Genomic DNA, 24,694 nt, shown 5'->3' on the forward strand with positions numbered 1-24,694 from the left:
AATTACAACCTGGATTGCATTTTCTTCAAGCCAACAGTATTCCGGCGCCATGTAAGGTCGCTAATTACTAGCTACATAGTACATAGTGTATACAGCAAAGCTACGGGACGCTGTCATGATCTGGAATGACGCAAGAAGACTGGTAAGTGAGAGGGGTTCTTGGAGGCGTTGTATGGTATCCATATGCTCCAACTAGCGGACAGGGTAAAGAAGAAAAGAAAAGAAAGAATAGCATATTGAACGGATATTAATTTATATTGAAAGAATTCATGTTCAATTTGATCAATATTTCTTGATGTGTAGGTACTAGTGTTTTTTGTATTAGTTAAGTAACATTAAAAATAAGACACATTATGTCTCTATTACAATAGCAATAACGTTACTATATTATAATATGAATCCATTGAGTGTAATCAGGTGTTATTAATGGAATGCTTTTAAATTTTCATAGAAAGAAGAAACATATACCTACGTTTGAATCCTTTTTCACATGTAAATAAGTACCTATATGGTGATGTGAAATACTCCTAACTACTAAGCTTGTAAGCTTATGTGTCATTTGTACTTCTTTAATTTCTCCACCCTTAAATTATTATTTTTAAAAAATATAGAAAATAGTTTATTACTAATATTTTTTTATTATTCTTTATTTAGGTCAATCAATAGTATAAATCATAGATATAATTATTCATAATAAAAATATAAAAAATACAGAAGAATATAAAAAAAGTATATATAGAGACAGACAACATAAGAAAATAAATGCAATAAAAAAGTGAAATTTGTTAACCGTATCTGTGATACGTGAAATGTTGTATCGGAAATATATGGTCGTATATGAAAGACCGTCCAACCTCTTAAGCTCGTATAGTAATGAGATAAAATTAATGTCTAAATAAAACACGGTTCTTGTCAGTTTAAACTAGGAAGCCAGCGGCAAACAAATTTTGAAAATAGCTGATATGCTGAATCATTTATTAGGTTAGGTTAGATGTAAATTGGAACATTATTGTCTGCAATGTCCACGAACAACGCATATTTTTTCATCTCTTTCCGATAAGAGAGTTCACTGCGAACTGTACTACGGTGGAATGTAATACGTACAATTTACATGTAACCAGATTTTTGAGGAACTTAATTCGAAAGAGAGTCAAACAGAATCAGTCGATAACTGTGAAGATTCAAGGTTTTGCAGAGTCGAGTCAACATAGATTGGTTTTATATGTATGACTGTATAAAAGTAAGAAAATGTGAGGACGAATATTCACTCTGGGTACATCACATTTATCGTTAGACAGTAATTGTACATAGGGAATCTGAATGGTTATTAATTAATTTGTAGTTGATATACATTTTATAATATTAAACACTTTTTTTTATAACTCTTCCATAGAATTTATTTTTAATAAAAAAAACCATACTAGATACAGTAAGAATGTGTGAACTAATTACACCAGTCCTTACTTTAAAGGTTGTGAGTTGTGATTTAATTAAGATATGGCCTTCTACTAAAGATCAACCGTAAACAGAATTAATTGTACAAGGAAATCCGTCTAAAAATGGACCCCTTAAAGAGCAACATACTGAATTAATAAATTAAATATAATCCTTATATATACCTATATAGGTGGGTATGTATCAAGTTACCTAAAAGAGCCAGTAGCACAATTAAACTTGCGTGGAGTTTCAGGTAATCCATATAGAATAAATAGGGGTTGATTATTAATTTGTTATTAGACCCTATGAGGCCGTCAATATAATGAACCGTGTGAACTTAACTTACGATATCTGTTCTAGTAGATATATTTTCACTAAGTGTATAGCTGATCGGTTACCGCGTTGGCTTATAATGTCAAATTCAGTTGTTGTTTTTCAATGTGTGTTTGGATCCTACCTACCATTTCTCTAAAAAACAAAAGTCTGTTAATACAATCTCCAATATATGGAGGCCCATATGATTATTTTTGGATCGAACATGGTTATATATTACATGGTCGATATATGTTTATATATATATATGTGTGTGAGTGTGTACGTATCCGGTATATAAACGGTTACGGTCAAACGCTTACATACCCAATGAAAAGATGTTTTCTTGAACAGAAGTCATACGTTTTGTATGGTAAACAGTTCAAAACCGAAAAAAAACCAAAATATTTTAAATTATGAGTGGCGTGCCAAAGTTAATTATTAACTTGTTGACCGCGGAGCAATTACTATTTAATGACCGCATTTAAATAACATGCTAATTATATTGAATGGCCAGTTAATTAGTGTACAACAGGTGTACCTTCCGCTTAAGAAACAGCATTGTTCCTTCTTATAAAAGAAAATAGATTTTGTCCAAAAATAAATAAGTGTCGAATAGTCAATTTTCCATTATTTCCATTGATTAATTATTAAGACACATTTAAAGGTAAATTTTGAAAACGCTTGTCGTTAAATGATCCTAGAGCAGTAGTGGTGAACCTTTTCGATTACAAATTACGCCAGTATGCAACACAATTGTAGAACCTCACCCAGGACGAAAAAAAACGTCCCGGAATTTTAAAGGATACCGTCGATACTTAGTACCTAATATAATGGAAAATTGACTCTGATTGTGGATGCATATTTATTTTTATTTTGTAAGGAACAATGCTATTTCTTAACTCATTCGCTTCTGACTAGATAATGATTTTTTAATTACCACCTTTAAAATTCACGTTAATTACATTGATCGGCCGCCTGGTCATTACGCGCCAGGTGCGTCTTCAGAGTCCAAAGTATTAATATAAATAAAAAAAGAAAACTTTTATATGCCACTCATAATTTAAAATATTTTGAAGTTTTTTTGGCACCTAAGCATAAAAAGATTCACCTTTTACATTTCGCATTACATTTTCCCTTTCAAACAAATATCAAACTAAAGTTTAGGACTCCTAGCATGGCTGAGCTTCAATACTTTGTACAGGACTTCCTCTTGCGGTGGGATAGCTATGCGCCACTGCTATGGGAAAGTTTATTAAAACACTTTTTTATTGTCAGTAGACTATTTATTTATGAAAAACACATAAAGAAATGTAATAAAGATTAAAAATATTTAAATAAAATAAAGCAACAATAATTAAACATAACAATAGGTATATAAATTAAGTAAAACATAGCGTACAACAACAACATAGACAAGACGTAATAATTTAAGTCGTGGAATTCGATTTACGATTCGCGCCGCGATTTACGGTTTAAATTCACTCTGGCGTAATAAAAAGCATTTTAAATTAATTACACAGATAATGCCTTACTTTACACCGTAAATTTTAAATGTATACCATACCTAAATATTCAAAAGGAGCAAAAAGTGTATTACGCAAGAAGCTAGACGTAATAGAGTATCATCGATCATCGTCGTTATTATATCATGACCTCTTTAATATGAAATCAAATAAAAAAAAACAATAGACAATCTCACAAACCCAATATAAACTTTTTTGAAATATTAGGAGTTAATACTCAAGGTGTGGATAATATTTGCTATTCCCAAAAGTCCATTTCGAATCCTGTCAATTAGGCAAAAAGGTATATATTTACAAGACAGAACGAAAAATAAATAGTAGCTTGACAGGGTGAAATAGAATCATCGATGACAAAGATATTTTTTATGTTTTTGATTTAACATTTTGTTTTTTAAATCAATCGAATGAATGAAAGATGGATTATCAATAATGGACTGTTTTATAAAGATAAGATGTAGTAAAAAATCAATAATGTCAATCACGTTATAGGAGAATTTGTGACATCTTCTTTAGGGTCTGATTATGTCATAGGAAAGCATTAGACGACCAATCTGTTCGCGTTCGGGTTAGTGATAAGATTAATGGATTGATAAACCAAAACCTTTTGATTTTAGATATCTCCTGGATCCGTGAATCAGATTGAACATGCAATGTCTGCCATACAGTTTAAAATTCATGGTTGTTATAAGACAATAAATGTGCTACGAGTATCAAAGTGAATATTAATCATAAAAATTACACCACACTTCATTGAGCTTCCTCCTCTTCTGCTCCTTCTTCTTCATCTTCATACTCTTCCTCAGGTTCTCCAGCGTCAGAATTTCCAACCAATTCCTGAACAGGCGCTGGTTCTTCGTAAACTGGAGCAAATTGATGAACTTCTTCCAAATGGATTGGATTATCATCATGTGCAACACCGCCATGAGCAGAAGCTGGGATATAATCGGATGAGATGTCATCGTGGTGTTTATGTCCGTGCTTATGTCCGTGCTTATGTCCATGCTTATGTCCTCCTCCTCCGTGCTTGTGTCCCCCTCCTCCACCTCCTCCGCCGTGTTTATGACCGCCTCCTCCACCATGCTTGTGTCCCCCGCCACCCCCTCCACCGCCGCCGCCATCTCCTTTCTTGTATCCCCATTTCTTGCCAGCATCTTTGGATTTCTTCTGGGCGTATTCTTGGTGATGAGTGTGATGTTGATCGTGGCCTCCTGCGTGCTTATGTCCCTATAAGAATTAAATAAACGTCAATAAAACATATCGCCTTATTTCACATGGAGAAGAACGTTGACATCTTCAACAATAAAATTCATATTCATAGCGAGAGCAGAAAAACCAAACAATGCACTTCCTAGATATTTTTCAGGGATTTACTTTATAAATTTTTTCTAAGACGTTTGATTCTAAATTTTATTATTATTACTTTAAAAAAATCTATGATTTTTAAATGAAAATTCATAATGTTATGCTGTAAATAAATAAATAAAATATCCCAATATATAAATAGATAAGATTTACGTAACCTAAATTAATCAACAAGAAAATTATGTTGAATATTTGAATTTAAATAAAGTTGAACTAAACTTTTGATATAGTATGCCTGATAATTACATGACTGTATTCCATTTCGTAATTTTAATCACACAATAAATAATACCTACTAAGTTTTAAAAAAATCGGGTCGTTTGTTTGTGAAGGTGAAGTAAATCCTACAAAAATCAACGTTACGTGCATATGCGAATGTGTTAATATAATAATAAATCATCTATATAGCACACTATATTATTTATCTTTCACATCTGTCAATAGTAAGCACAAAAACAGCACATTTATTTTTATGGATTCGTAGAAGAGTAATGTGTATTATATTTTTAACAGTATAAAGTATTTTTATACTAAAATCTCTGAAAAATCAACGATTTAATATGATGAACAGACATCTTTTCCGTACCAATAATGAAATAAATTTTTTGATAAGAAAACTTTCCCAGAGACGAATAAAAATGTATTTGAACGAATGAAAGATAAAGTTTGATGAATATATTATACAAAATTACTAACTTTGTGACAGATATTGCAGGAAAGAATTTATATAAAAACCTCGAAAATGTTCATGTTTTATTTATGAGAAATTATTGATGCTATGCTAATATTGGCAAATAAAATATTTCAACACAAAATTATTTTAAAACTACCTTGTAATATTTCAGATAATATTGCAGGTAATAAAAAATGTGTGTGGTATCCACGCGCGTCAAAATTAAAACTTAATCAAGTTTGAAGTGAAAATTTACATTTAAAACGGTTTAAAAGACAAAGAAAATCACAAGTTAAAGTACCAATAATCTTATTAATATAAAGAAAATTTTAGAAAAAATCTTTTGTTCTTTTAATCATAATATTCTTACACCAAATAAAGATTTTCATAATAGAGTTACAATGAAAGATTTTGCATATCATATATATATATATGTAAAATAAAGCTTTTTACGTATATAAAAATACTGAAGTGAATTTCGGTTTATTATAAATACACGGCTGCTAAGTAAATCGACCAATCAACAATATTAAGGTTTCAGAATTTCCATCATCATTATTAGTCAAAGAGTTTTCAGTGGCAATTATATAAAATAAAAAATATATTCTTGTTACAGATTATTTTTTTATGAAATAAAATTAAATATAATATTTACGATTTTATTTCACAAGAAAACTTAAAATGAACGGAACCCATTATCGGATTTTCAGAATTTTTCAGTTATTATATACATATTTTTCATGATTAATAAAACTAACTAGACGCAAATACAACTTGAGTATATACGAGTATTTACCAAATTACGCAAATAAAAAAACTAAGGATTAAGGCTATTAGTTTCAATTCAATTTCATTTATTTTTTATTCTATAAGCAATTTTCCATCGTATGTTTACCCCAGTTGTTAAGGAGGATCCTATATGCCAACATAGTACCTAGCGGAAAAATGCAATCTGAGATTATTAAAATTTAGTTTATTAAGTTTTTAATTTTTTAGAGCTTAGATTTTTTTTACAAATTCATAGTTTTAATGATTTTTATATTTATTTTAAAAAACATCGATTTTTATAAAAAAAAATATAAATGTGCATAACTTGAAATCCTTTTTATTTCTTCTTACATTCTTATTACGTTATATTATATTCTTATTACATATTTATTATTTAATACAGTTGAAATTGTAAATTATCAACAAAAAAAATCTCAAATTACAACCTTCGTATTTTTCCGCTAGGTTCTCTGTTGGCATATAGAATCCCCCTTAAGTAAATAGAATTAAGCCGGGGGTTTATTGTAAAGCCGTCTATATTTATCAGCCGCCATTTTTTATATTCTATTACTAATTTAAAAAATGTTTTTTATTAATTTGAATGACTTTAAAGACATTTTAATTCGCTATTCGTGTATTCTAATTATTCAATAAAATGTTTGCTAAAATAAAATATTATATTCGCAGTTCTAAATATGCTTTATAGATTTTCGCAATTATCTAAAAATTGCAGAATATGGAGGTAACCGACTTTGAAACTAATATTCTCAATTATTAATGTTTTATACTATAAATAACAATTTTCTTCTGATTTACACACTTCTATAAAGATTAGCTTCTTCAGGCTATAAATTCTTTTTTTGGTTCCTTTACCGGAAAATTAAAAACATTCAAGCATTTATATTAATATCATGCTACCCTAATACTATGATATAGTTAGTGATGAAGTTTGGTTTTGCATTCCTTACCTTCAAGCGATTTTATTTTACGCCACCGTGAATTAAAAGGTTTTACGTTAAAAAAATACATAGAAAACTCGCAACCACAGTAAACAATGCACCTAAAGGCGATGTATACTTATTTAGTATATTAATTTGATAGGGAGGCGTATTTACGTTGGATATGTTCTTCGAAAAAATACACTCCTGTGGGAAAAGTTAAACTAAATTTGCATATTTTATCGTTGAAACAACTTGTTTAGACGCACACTAGGCGTACCATTTCAGTAACACATCCACAAATTTAGTTTTTCTAGTTGTTGAAAAGGTAGAAAAAGTTTGCTGAACACAACGGAAATGTACTGAGAAGAATTTCCACGCGGTCTAATTGAGGGATGTTTTCTTTTTCAACACCATGTATCATATGGAATTACAAGTAGCTTAGTGTAAGAGTGTAAGCCAATACAATATCCAGATATTTTTATATAATATATACCTAGCGATTGTCCAAAATTTCGTACACATGAAATACGAAAAGTAAAATCAGACAGATATATGCATACTAAGGTGCATTAGTACAGAAGTACAATGTGTTATATAATTTAAATAATTACTCGTGTATGGTTATGCTCAAATAAAAAAAAAATAGTGCCAATAAATTGTCAGTGAAAAAGATATTAACATAAATCAAAAGCGTAACAAATCAATGAAAATTTTACTGTTTCTAAATAATTATAAATTAAAATCAATTTGATTCTTCCAAATTGGAAACCAAAAACTCTATATGGTCTTCAGAATAGAGATGGAAAATAATTGTATTAGCACTACGCAGAATTAATCATGTTAGTAAATGTGTTTTATATAGTGAAAACAATATTGAAATACTATCTCTTAGTTACAAAATATAAGAAGTGCCAAAACTACTAACATTAATTGAAGAAGAAACTAGGGTATACTAATATATCACTATGCTAGGTATATTATATTTTCACAAAAATGTCATTGTGATTTTAAATTAAAGTTGAAAAAATTCTGAAAACATTCCTTTTCTTTAAAGGTACACCACTGGATGTTCGTAAATTAAAGTCAGTTAACAATGTTGATTGAAATACCTTGTGGTCGTGATGATGGCCTCCCTTCTCATGGTGTCCCTTCTTTCCCTTCTCTGAGTGATGATGGTCGGTCTTAAGGTGGCTACCCTTGGATTTTCCTCCCTGCAATTAAACATTTCTTAATTAAATGACAATTTCTTGATTGGTAGGAATTTATTTTAAAGGGAGAAGCATAAATAGGACAGTTTGACTGTTTAAATAATACAAAAAAATGTTAATACAAATGGTTTATTTAAAGTATTCATTAAAAAAAGATATATATTAATGTTTACAAGAGTTTTAAATATATCTAGTTTAAAAAGTCAACCATAGTGCATAATTAATACTGAAGACTTATCGGTCGGCAGAATAAAATTGGTTATGTTAATTGAACATAACAATGTACTTTATTAAATATTGAGCAAAAAGAACTACGTTTAATGGTATTAACTGTCAATAAAATTTTTATTGAAAAAAATTGTAATAAATATTAAAATAAAATAAAATATAAATGTCGATGTCGTCATTGATATTATATAATATTGTCACCTCAATACTACAACTAAATAACTCTGATTTGGTCATTATTGGGAACATTAATTATAACTTACTTTATTAATAGAAATCTAGGCTATACTTATTATTTAAAATTGGGAACAATAAAATAATTTTCAATTGTATGAAAAAATATTGTAGATATATTATTTTATTTATTTAATGCATTTATAGTTTTAAAGTTATCTAATATTTTTAAACACAAAATTATTAATACAGTTCCCATTAAGTTCTGGCTTAGTTAGTTTTATCATATTGTAGAGAAGGAAATGTAAAATAATATTGAATAGCTAACTAAAAAATAGTGAAAAACAAGTTATCTAGTTGTAGTATATTTAAAATGACGAATTGTATAATGCCTAGGACTACTTAGTCTTAGACCAGGGAAAGAAATCTTTTTATATTGAAAAGCATCAAGGAATTACACAGAACTGTAGCATTTTTAGAAAAATCTTAATTCGCTAAACTCCAATGCAAATTATATTATTCATAAAATTGTCATTATCTGTTCTCATAATATATTTTTTAAAACATATATTACTGCGATGATCAATACATTTTTGAATGATTTTAACAAATAGGTACACTAAATATCTCGCAGCTGGAGAATTATTTTATTAAATCTTATATTATTCACAGGCAACAGGTTCTTCACTCATGCCTTAGGGTTTAAACTATGATTGGTGACAATAGACCCCCGTCAACGATAGAAATGCGAAAAGAATCCTAGCAATATAGATTTTTTAGTGAATTATACTAAAATGATTTCATACATTCCTAATATTTATTTTATTTTAAAAATCCATGCTATAAAATAAATAAATCAATGCAGTCACATGTAAATTTAGCCATTGGTTTGAGAAAAATGACTAGTTCACTTATCATCATCATCAGCCTGAATCTATCCACTGCTGGATGAAGGCTTCTTCAAGCTGCTTCCACTTCTCTCGGTCCTGTGAATTTCGTTGCCACGTACTTTCGCAGAAATTTATCATTTCATCGATCCAGTGGCCTCTAGGTCTACCTTGCGGACGGTTTGTACTTCTTGGATACCACTGGATGACTAGATTTGTCCAACGATTGTCTCTTCTTTGAGTTATGTGTCCAGTTCATCTCCATTGAAGGCTTTTAATAAACTCTATTACATCGCAAACCCTTGTTTGCTTCTTTATCCACCTATTCCTCTTTTTGTCGTTTCGCGTTATGCCCATCATGCACCTCTCCATACCACGTTGTGCTACTCTAAAATTCTGGATCTCTCTTTTACTTAGGGTCCATTTTTCACACGAATATGTGGCCAAAAAGAGATCCTCATCAATGGCAATCAGCTCAAACAGGTGAAAAGCTACATCTATCTGGGACAACAAGTGTCTATAAATAGATGGATGTATATTTGATAAAATTGTTGAAGACGCCTCAATAATGTCTTCAAAAGTGACCTTCCACTGTGCCTAAAGCGCAAAGTGTTCAACTTCACTTATATGAGCTGATAGCTATTACACATAAAATAAATAGTCTGTAACTGTAACGTTTATTCTATGAAGGTATTGTTTTCTACTATTGCAATCTTGTAAAATGGAAATCTACCAATTGTAGTTTAATAGAATCATAGCGTCAAATTCTAGAAATCGCAGCACTCAATAAATACTTATATCAAGTAATATATATATATATATTATATAAGTTGTGCGTAATATACAATAAATAAAGATATTTGAATAGATTGAAAAGGTTAACCCATTATCTTTATAAATAGATTATGGATATTTTTCCCACTTCTTATATTTTTTTCAAATCATTAAGGGGGGACATGCTCGTCGAAGGTCAAAATTGAGTTTGTATTGTATTTTCAAACCATGATCCTGGACACTCCTTAAACGTTGTAGATAATCTATTTATATAATTTTGAAGCCTTATTATCTTTTATAGTTATTTTAAACATTTGATGACTGCATGAAGTATTTTTGTTGCATAAAATAGTATTCTTTTAAACCTCTCGCTCTAATGTTTTAGAATATAGTCATATTTCGGTACAGAACTGTGCAGTGGTGTTAAGATTTTTTACATTTATTAATTTTTAAACGCATTTATAAAACCATTAGTATAATTTATTACGAGATAATTTTTGTAAAATATTCACGATAAAAAATTATTTCGATAATCTCTGTGATCCCAAATTTGACAAGAATTAGGCATTTTATTATTCAAAAATCGGCAAGATTAACACATTTGAAGATGATTCTAAAGATACTTATTATAAGCTATGTCTTTGACCATTCAAGTGTGATAAAAATCTTATGAATAATGATTGCTTTATAATAATTATTGACCTAAGAATAAGGTAGTGTTTTTTTGAAATACGCCATTTCTTTTGTCATTCCCTTGTGGTTAAGCTACAACATACGGCCGTAACCATAAAATGACAAACAATAATTAAAGTAGGGAGTAAAATTATGTTAACGCGCGTGTTTGAACATGTACCTAACCGATTTTTTTAAATTTTTTTTTTAAACGGTACATGTTCAAACACGCGCGTCAATATCATTTTACTTCCTACTTCAATTATAGTTTGTCAATTTATGGCTACGGCCGTATGTTGTAGCTTAACCACTGGGGAATGACAAAAGAAATGGCGTATTTCAAAAAAACACTACCTTATTCTTAGGTCAATAATTATTATAAAGCAATCATTATTCATAAGATGTTTATCACACTTGAATGGTCAAAGACATAGCTTATAATAAATATCTTTAGAATTATCTTGAAATGTGTTAATCTTGCCGATTTTTTGAATAATAAAATGCCTAATACTTGTCAAATTTGGGATCACAGAGATTATCAATATAATTTTTTATCGTGAATATTTTACAAAAATTATCTCGTAATAAATTATGCTAATGGTTTTATAAATGCGTTTAAAAATTAATAAATGTAAAAAATCTTAACACCACTGCACAGTTATGTACCGAAATATGACTATATTCTAAAACATTAGAGCGAGAGGTTTAAAAGAATACTATTTTATGTAACAAAAATACTTTATGCGATCATCAAATGTTTAAAATAAATATGAGGGATAATAAGGATTCAAAATTATATAAATAGATTATCTACGACGTTTAAGGAGTGTCCAGGATCATGGTTTGAAAATACAATAAAAACTCAATTTTGACCTTCGACGAGCATGTCCCCCCTTAAGCTTTTGCGTCAAGTCTATCAAATGAAATAACAGAAAATGATATAGGTCTGAAAATCTTTTTCTGAGATGTGAAAGCTTTTATCTAATATATTACGATACGATACGATATCAGTATACCTATTTTATTTGTATTATTTTCGTTGAAATAATATTATTGTTGAGTAAAATAAAGCTGCATTTCTTCTATTGTTTCTGACCCTTTGCATTCATTAATGTACTATTGGGTACGCCGTCATTGGGTTGACTTAATGAGATTTCTCTTATTTATTCACTGTCATGACAAAACCATGTATTTTCTAAGCATAATTAATACAGCCAGGTATCTTATTTTTTAATACCTTTTAAATAGTATTATTCTACGCGTATTATTCCGCGAATAATTTAAGGCTAAATATGAAAATAGCTGTGACAGTTTGACGTCTATTTGAAAACATGGCATATTAAAAAAATGCTAAAAATAAGTATATAAAAGGTCCATTTATTATACATTTAAAAATAAAGTGACCAATACGATCCAGTTTATTTAAATCGTCATTGGACGATCTCAAGACATTGAAAAACGAGCAATTCGCTTTATTAATAAATAATTTGTAATTCAAAGTGAATTTAAGTATTGATTGAAAAAATATATCATAAAATATATTAAAATAAATTAATGTAATATATATACTATATTACTATATATATATATATATACTATATATATATTTGAATAAATACCTTGTGACTGTCGTGTTCTTGGTGGAATCCTCCATGCTTTTCTTCTTCGCCACCGCCATGGTCTTCTTCAAAGAACTCTATTTTCTTCTCGTATTCGTCTTTCTTGTGGATGTCATGAGATCCTTTCGTGCTGTGTCCCTTGGAGTGTTTTCCCGATTCGTCATACTGAAATTATTACTGGTATTATCAACATGGAAATCTATTTACAATAGATAAAAAACTTTCATCGGTAAATGAAAACGGCCTAGAATTATTAGGATTAAAGTTTTTTTAATAAAAAAATATTTAACGCCAATTTTTAACATTATTTTTAAACCTTTTAATAAATCAAAGTTTTATAAAGTGTAAAACTTTTTTATACGCTTAATAATCAATAAAATAAAAAATGTAGTTTTTGGCCTCTGTCATGAGTTTCAAATCGAAAAAATTAAACTTTTTTGGAATTTTTTGACTCCTGGATAAATTTTAAATCGGCCAATATCTTAAAAATGACGCTTAGGATAATATGTCAATAAAATTCATTATGTTTATACCAATGTCATCATTATCTTCTCCTAACTCCCTCCACTCTTCACGGTCCCTAGTTCTTTGCTGCCACGTAAATCCACCGAACTTTATGAGTTCATCTATCCAACGGGTTTTAGGGTGTCCCTGTGAGCATTTCGCGCTCTTTTGGGTACCACTCTATGAACGCATTAAACCCAACATACATCTTTGCATGCCACGTGTCATTACTCGTAATTTTTTTATTTAAAAAAATTACCAATATACACTATCTCAATTTATTTATTTTTTAATTTATTGAGACTGTTCGCATCTTATTCAACCATAGAGTGTTATAAAATAATTGTAATAAATATATAGTATTATATTTTCAATGTAATGTAATGATTTTAATATATTACTTTTACTTATATAGATAAATTTTGCTTACATAATATACAAAATTACTTTTCTTGAGTTAACTATATAAAAATAAAGAGACAGAGTCTTTTAATAAAATGCTTCAATCCACTCTAAAAGACGATATTGTCCTTTTGGAGGAATAGCAAATAACTTTATAAGGATTGATTTCCTTCGATTGTATCGATTCGACATTACGAGCGAGCTCTTAAAGCTCCCCAGTGCGAGCTTTATCACGTCTCGAGATGAGGTACATTCCAAAAGCTTGTCGTATCTACTATATTCATGGCTCATTGTAGGCGGATATTTATTATTATTTGTACGCATACTTAGACAAAGAAAACTTAGAAATGAATATTGTAAATATAAAAAATCAGCTTTCATTTTCTCGCTTAACGTGGCTCATTTTTTCTCCGCGTTTTAGGATTGACAATAGTACTATAAATTCAAACATAGATATCGATTATTTATAAAAATGTACATGGGGTGAATAAAACGTGATAAAGAAAATTAAAAGTTGTTTTAAGTTAAGTTATATCTGGGATCGACCATCAATAGAAAGACGGATATGAAGCAAGAATAAGAAGACGCACACAAAAAATGCGAAGACACGACTATGATGGGGTATATGAAAGAGTTGTGGAATTTAAATTGTCACGAAAGAGATACTTTTTTAAACATAGGGAAATAATTTAAAAAAATGCCTGTTACATTAAGCCCAGTATCGGTAATGTCATATTCATATTTACTTCATATGACCTTCGTAAAACCAATATATTTATTAAATTGTTTCTCAAAATCATAATTTTGTAGAAAAGCTTCTACCTCGCATGGGGGGAGGGGGGTTCATCAAAAATTTGCTCAAATATTAAAAAAAGGCGCTATTTTATTTCGATGCTATTAACATTATTAAATATGTGGATGTGTGATGCAATTTTTGAATGTTTTATGTTGATAATTAACAACTCCATAATTATTCAAGTGGATGTATTAAAATATTGTTAAATACACTGAATGTCTTTGATTTTACCTCGAACACTATTTTGAAAACGCTACTGTTGAGCGTCACACACTACGCCTGAGGGCCAGCTTCAGAATGTGGGAAACATGCCTCCTTAATGATAAACCCCATAAATAAAGTCTAAATATTATAAAAGTAATGTTGAAAAATCGGTTAGTTTTATTGATAATTATGACAGTGAAAAAAAATATTATTAGTGATTAAATCAACTACCAGTTATTTTGCATGATTGATTTTTAACAAAATTCACACTTTGTGTTTATTAATCATTAATTTTATCAGGTCTGTATTGAAAATATTATCGTCTTGCATTAATATAAAAAGCAGTAAAATGTTTTTATACAACAGAATCGTATCATCAATTTTTTTTTCATCAACAATATTTAGATTATTTATCATCAATATTAAGATTTAATACAATATAAAATTCAAATTATTGTATTGAGAGACTTCAGTGAAACGGAAAATAATTTTCAACTATATGTGCGACGAAATTTTGGACTCGCTGGCAATCAGAGAGTGAAAGTCGAGCTGTAAATACCTCAATTTGTTTCGTGATGGCGACGGGGGTATTTATTCTTAAATCATGTAAAGATGACTAAAAAACGTTACCCATTTACTTGAAAAAGAAAACATGTCAATGAATATATTATTATTGTTACTAATACAACAATAAACAGAACATTAAATGGATGCATGTTGGATTTATATGACAAATTATATTTCGTTTGGCACGCGTCATTTGCACAATCCGCGCATCGCCTAGCCACGATCATTTTAGACCATGCCTCAACTGAGGTATATATAACCTTAAGTAAAACAAAGCAACATTGAAATGTTGGCTATCTTAATTATGTATCTAAAAATACTGCAAGAAATAGGATATTATTTATTTACAAAGTCAAACTCACTAAAAACATTATGGAGTTACCAAAAATAAATAATTCTAAAAGAACAAAAAAAAAGCACCCTCTGGAATAAAACTTAGTCTAATATCTTTAGTTTTACTCTATTATCATGAGATTATTTTATATTATTTTATGAGAACCAATGTCTGAAATTTAAAGTAATCATACTAAACAAATAATGTAAATGGAGTGACTTATAAATATTGATAATCTTCAAAAACTGGAGTATTTTGAAAACTTTACTTGCGATTATCTCAGTTACATCAAAATCGACATGAGAACTTTTACTATGGAAGAATTGACGTCTTATTTTACTGTTTCAAATCATTAGATTAGAATATTAGTAGAATATAAAAATATCCCGATTTGACTGTGTTTAGACTGACTCAATATCTGTATAGCTAGTTGAAGTACATGCATTTTGATGATACTCGTAGTATACATATTATATGTTTTTTTTTTAATATATTTCGATTTAATATCTACCCGTAAACAAATGAAAACGGTTTAAAAACTATATTAAAAGTGTTATAGGTGTACGTCATTATTGTATACTTATATTAAAAAAAAAAAAAAGAGGCCACATTTGCGGGATTTATTTACGGTTGCATTATGTTGTTTTGATTAAACCGCGCAAATGTGTATGAAATAGACTAACAGACGATATTTAATCAGCTTTCCATATTTAATGACTTAACGGCCCACGTGCGCCACGTAGGTCAAAATGGAGATTTTATGGTATTTTCAGTGTATGATCCTGCACATTCTTTAAACGTTGTAGATAATTTATTTATATAATTTTGAAGCCTTATTAGCCTTTATATTTATTTGAAACATTTGATGACTGCATAAAGTATTTTGATTACATAAAATAGTATTCTTTAAAACCTCTCGCTCTAATGTTTTAGAATATAGTCATATTTCAGTACATCCATGTGCAGTGGTATTAAGATTTTTTAAATTTATTAATTTTTAAACGCATTCATAAAACCAATAGTAAAATTAATGTTAACATTATATAGTGAAATATTTACGATAAAAAAATATATTTTACAATCTCTGTGATCCCAAATTTGGCAAGAATTAGGCATTTTATTATTAAAAAAATGGGAACGATAAACACATTTGAAGATAATTCTAAAGATACTGATTATAAGCTATGTCTTTGACCATTAAAATGTGATAAATATCCTACGAATAATGATTGTTTTATAATAATTATTGACCTTAGAATAAGATAGTATTTTTTTGAATGTGGCATTTCCCAGTGGTTAAGCTACAACATACCTACATATATACATATTTGCAAAAAATAGTAATTTATTATGTACATTTTGTAGCGGGGAAAAATTAAAAATACTTTCATAATTTGTCTGAGGGAAGTAAACCTTTTAGTATATATAATATTATATAATTAGACTAATAAATTTGGGGGAAAATTTACGTCTATAGCATATTTTATATACAAACTTGTGCATATATGTTTATGTATATGACATACTATTTAAAGTACATGGAAAAATGAATATTGTTAAGTATATTCAAAGAGAACACGGCTATATTCTTACCTTTAACAAAAGTAAATGGTTTGAAATGATTCTAGTTAGAAATTTAATACAATGATAAAGTCGTAAGGACTTATTGTCGAATGACCTATCATAAGGAAATTAAATTTGAGGAAAATGATAAAAGCAATGTTTTTCAGTATCCTGTAGCACTGTTGTGTAGGTTAAATCGGTATGTGTAATACCCATACCAACACAATTATAGAATAACATTACAAACATATAATGGAAAGAGGCATCTCTAAAATTAACTAGTCTTGTATAGTGTCATATTCAGTTAGCGAATATACACGTCCCATGTAGATCTGTTCATTCCTTGCAAGAAAAATAAATTAGATTGATGTATGTAATTTATTAGGGGTATCTATGCTTGAAATTTGTTTCGTATGAAGGATTGTTTCTGGATTGCAAGAGATGAGCTGTTTCAGAGTGAGAGCAAGCTGGAGAATGCTCAACGACGTAACTGATAAACATCGGGCATAAGAAACTTAGGATTTTACAAAATTATACTCTACGACTGAACTGAATCCGATGAATACATTCAAAATCTGCATATGTGATAATATGTGAAGTATTAAAAGATTCCGTACTATGCGAGTAAGGTGAAATTTAGACCATGGAGTTTACCGTGCTGCACGACTGCTTTATGCTTTCCCATAAGGAGTTTTAAGAGATACTCCAAGCCTAACCAGAGGCTGTTCTGGAGATATTGCCGGCACTACTGTAACTTTTTATTTGGCTAGTGTATTGAGTTTATTTTGTTTTATCACAGGGTGCAGAACCAACAATTGGAAGGGCAATGACTGTTTGTCCAATTAGCTTCGGATATTGATATATTTCACATACGCGAGGATGAGTGTAGGTGGAAGTTATTATATAAATTCTTAACATATGCGGGTATATTCTATACACAAGGCTGCTTTTGGCCACTACAACGGCTAACTAGTGTAGGTTTGTATCCAAGTATTAGCAGTTATTGTAACAATTACAATATGTTGGCTGTAATTGTTGCAATAAGTGCTATATTTTTACACCGCCTCTCTTGGCTGTGATAAAATTTAGAGCGAGATAGACAGTTTCAACTGTTTAGATGGCTAATTTATTGTAACAATTATAATACCTTAATACAATATGTAATAAATATTATCACTTTAGCGGTCGATAGTCGCTTTGTGTATAGAATAGACCCGCTGGTCTACTTAACTCATTCGCCGTACTTCCATGCAATTAATTAATATCTTTTGTATTTATTTTACCAAGTTTTTCTTAGCTCATATTCTTGTTTATCCGGTGGTTGTTTATCCAGTACAAATCTTGCAATCGATTTTTAACTAACTTCCCGACTAGCAAGACATTTGAAACTTTTAGAATATATCAGAATACGATGCCAACGCATTCTTTTGATACTTTAAGCTATCTTTAAGTAGAATTAAATTCATTTTCAGTTAATTCTGCTTTGTATGAAAAGTTATTTCGGAAAAAATCCGTAATCCAATCCACTATTATTGGTTGCTAAGGGGGTGGTCCTAGTAACTAAATTATTAATAATATATACGTGCGTTACTATGGAAATCAAAATGACATTTCAGTATTCTATATTTGTTTGTATGTTTGTTGCAAAATAGCAAAAAAATGATTTATTGACAATTGCCTTATTTGTCCTAAATTATAAATACATAGAATTGTCAAGTTTATATGATTCAACAGAAATTTAAAAACGTGGTATATAAAAAGTTAGGTACTATTTTTATAAAACCGAATATATTTCTTTATTTTGCCATGTCATGTTTTGACCGTATTTAATTATTTTTTTATGAAGTTTGGTATACATAAATAATAATATTAACAAATTTTGAATAACGTTATTATACTTTTACCTAATTTTTTTGGCGATTAACACGGTGTAAAATTGTAAAAGATTGAAAATAAAAATAATAAAAATGCAAGGCATAAGCTATGCTAATAAATATTATTGAAGGTTCATTGTACAGAAATGTCAGGGATACCAGATTTACGTAGGACTTGAGTGGTAATTAAAACGCGAAATCGGCGACAGAAAAGTCGTTGAAATTAACAGGCGGCCAATTTTAATTGCATTTTCGTTTTTTGTTTCAACGCTTTGAGTGCAGGAACAGCTGTGAGATGTTTCGGGTAAGTGGATTTCGAATAACGAGTCATTTTGAACGACGACAGCCTTCGGGGATTCGGAGAAACGATCAACTCATGGCAACCCTGCACTTAAAGGGTTCAATGAATCTAAAAAATATTAATTAATCCTCTTTATTTAAAATGCACGTTCAGCATACAAACAAAAAAATACTGCATTATTTATATATTCTTTTATTACTTGAATAAAATACAGGTATTTTTAAATATCGGTAGTAAAAGGTTATATATTAATATATCGATGGTTTTACCATATATTAGAATCTTTATTTGAGGGATCTGGTCCACAATTCAATATTTTCGGGAAGCAACGTTTTTATGTTTCAAGCTTCAATTATTTGTATTAACATGAGATTATTTTTTCCGTAGTATTCTATGTCAAAATTAGAACCAAATGGCAATTTGTTTCAGCCGATAAACTCTTAAATGTAATAAATATAGGCAAAATAAAATTGGACGTAGCGCTATTTGTACCTCACTTTTAAATTTATTCCGCATAAGGCACATATTTCCGTGGCACTGGCATGAGTTTATCAGATGCTACAGCATGGGAGACGCTCTTATCAATATTGAACGTTCCCTTATTGGTTGACTTAAACACGCGCGAAATCAACAAAGCTTTAAATATTATGAAACACGGACTTGGCGCTTTTTGTAATAAATCGAGACTTAAAATATTTTTTTTCGTAGGGTTATGTCACGTTTTGAAATTTATAGATCAATACATATTGTGTAAAATTATACAAAGAATACGTGCGTATTTTTGACCAAGTGTGGACTTCTTTTTGGATCGCTTTTTGGAATCAGACGTCTCATTTACATAATATGATATTACATGTAATTAATATTTAGTTACAACATCCGTATAATGTCAATATTAATATTATTTTAATCTCTATAACAATAATAATTTTAAGTATATTCCATTATAATATAGTTGTCTTATCTATCTGTCTGTAATGTATACGTTGTTTTTTCTCTGACGCACGTACATTTGCATTGCGTCTTTGTTGAGCGATTGCGTCAATAGAAAACCTACGTTGCACCCCTCTCATGCGCGTTGCACTGAATCGCTCAGTCACGTATATTATGGATTTTGTTCACATGTAAAATACACCGGCTTTATCAAAATAGATACCTACTATGTAATATCTATATTAGTATTTAAATCGACGTTCTTTAGCTATGAATATTGTTATCCTATAATATTGATTTGCTTATTATATTATTATTAGATAAATAGTATTATTGAGCGCATCGATTTGTATTTTAAATCAAAAACAAAAAATCTTGGTGCGATCGGTTAGTAATTAAGATATTTTAATACCTACCTTGATTTAAAATACAAAAGCTGATTGCCATAAATTAATAGTAATACAATTTAGAAAGCGCTTTAGAAAGTACCTATTGTAAGAACAATTAATTAAAATACATCGCAATTATATAAGATTCATACAGCATAGTGGTCAATGCACGTGGGCGCGAATTCCAAGAAGCACAGGCTCGAATCTAGCCAGGTGTTGTATTCTTAAAAAGAATGTTATATTATTAAATCTTGTGAATTATTTGTTTGAAGTGTTTTTTTTCGTGCGTTACAGATAGACAGATAGATAAACCAAGATAAATATATAATAATCTAATTATACAATACGCCTTACAAAAAATTACCGCATGCGACGTATTAAAGCTGCAAAGTTTCATCTTTAATTATATTGATTATCCAGCGAGGTATATAAAAAAAAAAATGTAGATAAGTGATATATTTTCACAAAGTTGTAATTATATTTTATGTTCAAGTGACATATTATAATTAGGTATTATTTTTTTAACTCATTCGCATAAGTACCTAATAGTAATGACGATTTGTAGAGGTTTACCCAACTCTACAACCGCCGTATTATTGTCTGTGGTCATTTGTATGGCACAGACAAATAAGCTAAGCGGAAACGAGAGCTCACAAATCAGATGTATTTTCGGCTTAGAACTATACAGTCAGATATTTACTCGCAACTCAGTGAATATTCAATAAAATCACAATCTAAATCTTACGTTAACTAAATTCAATATCAATCTCACTATTCGTTAATGCCGTGTACAATCCAAAATGTTTTACCACAATATAAAACAAACAATGTCAACGCTGTGTCTTATTTCTATTGTGCCCCGAACATTTATAATACGAGGGTGGGTCAATAAGTCCTTAGAAAAGCCGACAGGTGGCGCGACTAGTACTGTAAGCGGTTTGTTTTCATGCAGCGGCACTACCGATTCAGTATGCTGCGAAGTTTCAATCAGATTGGTCGGGTTGTTGTGTGTTTCTCGTACATTTGAAAAAAAAATTTGAATGTGGAAAATGGAAAAATGGAAAATGGAGAAAATTGAGTTTAGAGCTGTTATTAAACATTTTATTATAAAAGGGTTAACAGCAAAGGAAATAAAAAATGAGTTGGATTTAGTTCACGGCATATCTGCTCCTTCACTTGCAACTATTTATAACTGGTTAAATGAATTTAAACGTGGTCGTACATCAACAAAGGATGAACCACGCTCAGGACGTCCTGTAGAGGTGACTACACCAGAAATGATCAATAAAATCCACGATATGGTGTTAAGTGACCGAAGATTAAAGTTGAGTGAGATAATTGAGGTTACAGGGATCTCAAAAGGTAGCGTCATTTCTATTTTACATGACAAATTGGGCATGAAAAATATTTCTGCAAGATAGGTGCCGCGTTTGCTCACAGTCGACAATAATCGCAATAGGGTGGTGGCCTCTAAAGCCCTGTTGTCGCTCATGCAACGCAATCCGGATGAATTTTTTCGTCGCTTTGTGACTGTAAATGAAACATGGATACACCACTATACTCCCGAGACGAAAGAACAGTCAAAGCAGTGGATTGCGAAGACAAACCATGTCCAAAGAAGGCGAAAACCGTAAAATCAGCTGGTAAGGTTATGGCTACTGTATTTTGGGATGCACGTGAAATTATTTTCGTTGACTATTTGGAAAAAGGAAAAACAATAACAGGGGATTATTATGCATCTTTATTGGACCAGCTAAAAAACGAAATTGAAGAAAAACGGCCTCATTTAAACAGGAAAAAAATCCTCTTTCATCAGGACAATGCCCGTGTTCACACATGTTTACGATCAATGGCTAAAATTGAAGAATTGAAGTTCGAATTGGTCGACCACCTACCGTATTCGCCAGATTTAGCCCCCAGTGACTTTTTCCTTTTCCCAAACTTAAAAAAATGGCTAAGTGGACAACGTTTTTTTTCAAAGAAAGAAGTCATCGATCGGACAAATGCTTATTTTAGGACCTTCCGAAAACTTATTTTTCTGACGGTTTAAAAAAAATTGAGAAACGTCTAACCAAGTGTATTGAGCTCCAAGGAGATAATGTTGAGAAATAAAAAAAAAATACAAAAATAAAAACTGTTTTAATGCTTTTTTCTAAGGAATTGTTGACCCACCCTCGTATCACACACACGACGCAACCTTCTACATACAATTAATAGATATTGGATCTACACACACCAAACAACACAAGACCATACATCTATAGATTACCTACATGTTTATTTACTTTCATCGCTGTTCAACTAAAAACTGTTTGATTTGATTCTGTTGCATAAGACCTTTAAATAGAAACTGTTGACTTAAAATGGGGTGGTCATACTAAAAACATACTGAAATAAACATTAAATATAATATACACAACCCATGAGAAATACAACAGAAAACGAAATGCAAGTTCAATTATATATATGGTAAAATAAACTTATGATAATAAATGCATAAGTATTAAACTAGCCGCTCGATATTACCCGGTACGAGACTTTTCATTTGGTAGTGAATTTAATATCGCATAAAAGTGGAATATTATAATCGTATAAAAATATTTATTACAGCGTTTTTATTAGGTCGTATTCTTATTTGTCTGGTGGTTGTTTGTCCGGTACAAATCTTGCAATCGATTTTTAACTAACTTCCCGACTAGCTAGACATTTTAAACTTTTAGAATATATCAGAACACGATGCTAATGCATTTTTTTAATACTTTTAGCCATCTTTAAGTAAAATTAAATTCATTTTCAGTTAATTCTGTCTTGTATGACAAGTTATTTTCCTAACAACTAAATTATTAATATATACGTGCGTTACTATGGAAATCAATATGAGTGTCAAAATGACATTTCAGTATTATTTCTATCAAATACAATTTTTTTTGATCGTTTAAGCTAGTCTAGTCAAGTTTATATGATTCAATAGAAAATTTAAAAACGTTGTATATAAAAAGTTCCTTCTTTTTATCTTGTAATTAATTTGTAAATAATTTAATAAAATTTAACCTGTTCATTCTATATAGTAGCAATTATTGCAAAAACTATATTCATTTGTTTCTAAATTTTCGTCTAATAAGTAGAAATAATGAATATAAAAATTTTGCCAGCGTGACAAAAAATGTTACAAACATGAAAAATTACTACAGTATGAATTCGTTACCCTCTTATAGAAACGCTTGAAGAAATTTACAGAATATATCTTGTCATGAATGACTCGTATTGAAATTATCTTTTGAAATAGGAGAAACGTTTTATTCAGAGTTAAATAGAAATAGTAACTTAGGAATAACCGTTTATTTGTGATGTTATGGATAAAAAATATGTTCACGAAGAAAGTCAGACTGCTTGGATTTACATCAAGAACTTTGTCAAAGTAATGTAAGGGGAAGATGTTTTACTCCTTTACTTTTTTAGATAAACTCTCGAGTTTTTGGATGCTGCAGATGTCACTTTTGTTGGAAAGTCCTGAGATTTTTTCGTGAACGCAATAAAAAAGACAAAGTATTAAAAAACTCTCTTAAAAATATGTACGTACACAAGTAATACGGAATAAATTCTTTCACTAAACTATCTTAGTTGAAAAATTATTTGTGAATTTAGCACTTGTTTTTTAACATTATAACATAATAGCATGAACAGATCATAAACATACATATTTTTTTGTGAAATATTGACATTAATCGTACTTATTTACTAATTAAGCAACCCTTGCTATTCGGTTTTTTTTACAAAAATACTAATTACGATTACTTTATTCATACTGTATCAGTATTTCATAGTTTTTACGTGCACTTGTTAATATTTTTTAATTGAACTATCAATAATACATAAGAAAAAATAATGTAAAATACTTAACTGAGGAATCCTAATTTTATGTCGTCGTTAAACTGTTAAGACCTACGATGTAACAAAATGGAAATAATACAGAAAAGACAAGAAACTATTTTATAAGCATAAAAATAAACCTATCACTATCAAAATAAGAAGTAATAGGCGGGCTCGTCACCACCAAGTGTTTATCTGATGATTACATAATATATGGAAGTGAGATGATGTAAGGAACAGGCAAGGTTGGTTGGTTTGACTCCCAAATGAATAACTTAGAATTTAGTGCGTGAATGAAAGGAACCCTGGTTTTATTATCTCCTTCCAAATAAATATCAATTTAATTATTACAGATTATATTTAAGCTGAGTGAAAT

At 29.7% G+C, this 24,694-nt stretch overlaps 1 protein-coding gene across 1 annotated transcript in view; it reads right to left on the reverse strand.

The window, feature by feature from the left end:
- Positions 1-3,022: 3,022 nt before the first annotated feature.
- LOC147078182 (uncharacterized) overlaps positions 3,023-24,694 on the reverse strand; it is a 29,185-nt gene continuing 7,513 nt past the window's right edge. Inside the window, exons 3-5 of the mRNA XM_085940181.1 lie at positions 12,582-12,746; positions 8,129-8,230; positions 3,023-4,499 (exon numbers count right to left, since the gene is read on the reverse strand). Coding sequence (XP_085796307.1) covers positions 4,023-4,499; positions 8,129-8,230; positions 12,582-12,746 — 744 coding nt within the window. The 3' untranslated portion in view covers positions 3,023-4,022. The remainder of the gene's footprint in view (positions 4,500-8,128; positions 8,231-12,581; positions 12,747-24,694) is intronic.

Source organism: Rhyacophila brunnea, unplaced genomic scaffold, assembly GCF_057557595.1.
Source record: "Rhyacophila brunnea isolate RB1 unplaced genomic scaffold, BYU_Rbru_1.0 scaffold_12, whole genome shotgun sequence".
Lineage (NCBI taxonomy): Eukaryota > Metazoa > Arthropoda > Insecta > Trichoptera > Rhyacophilidae > Rhyacophila > Rhyacophila brunnea.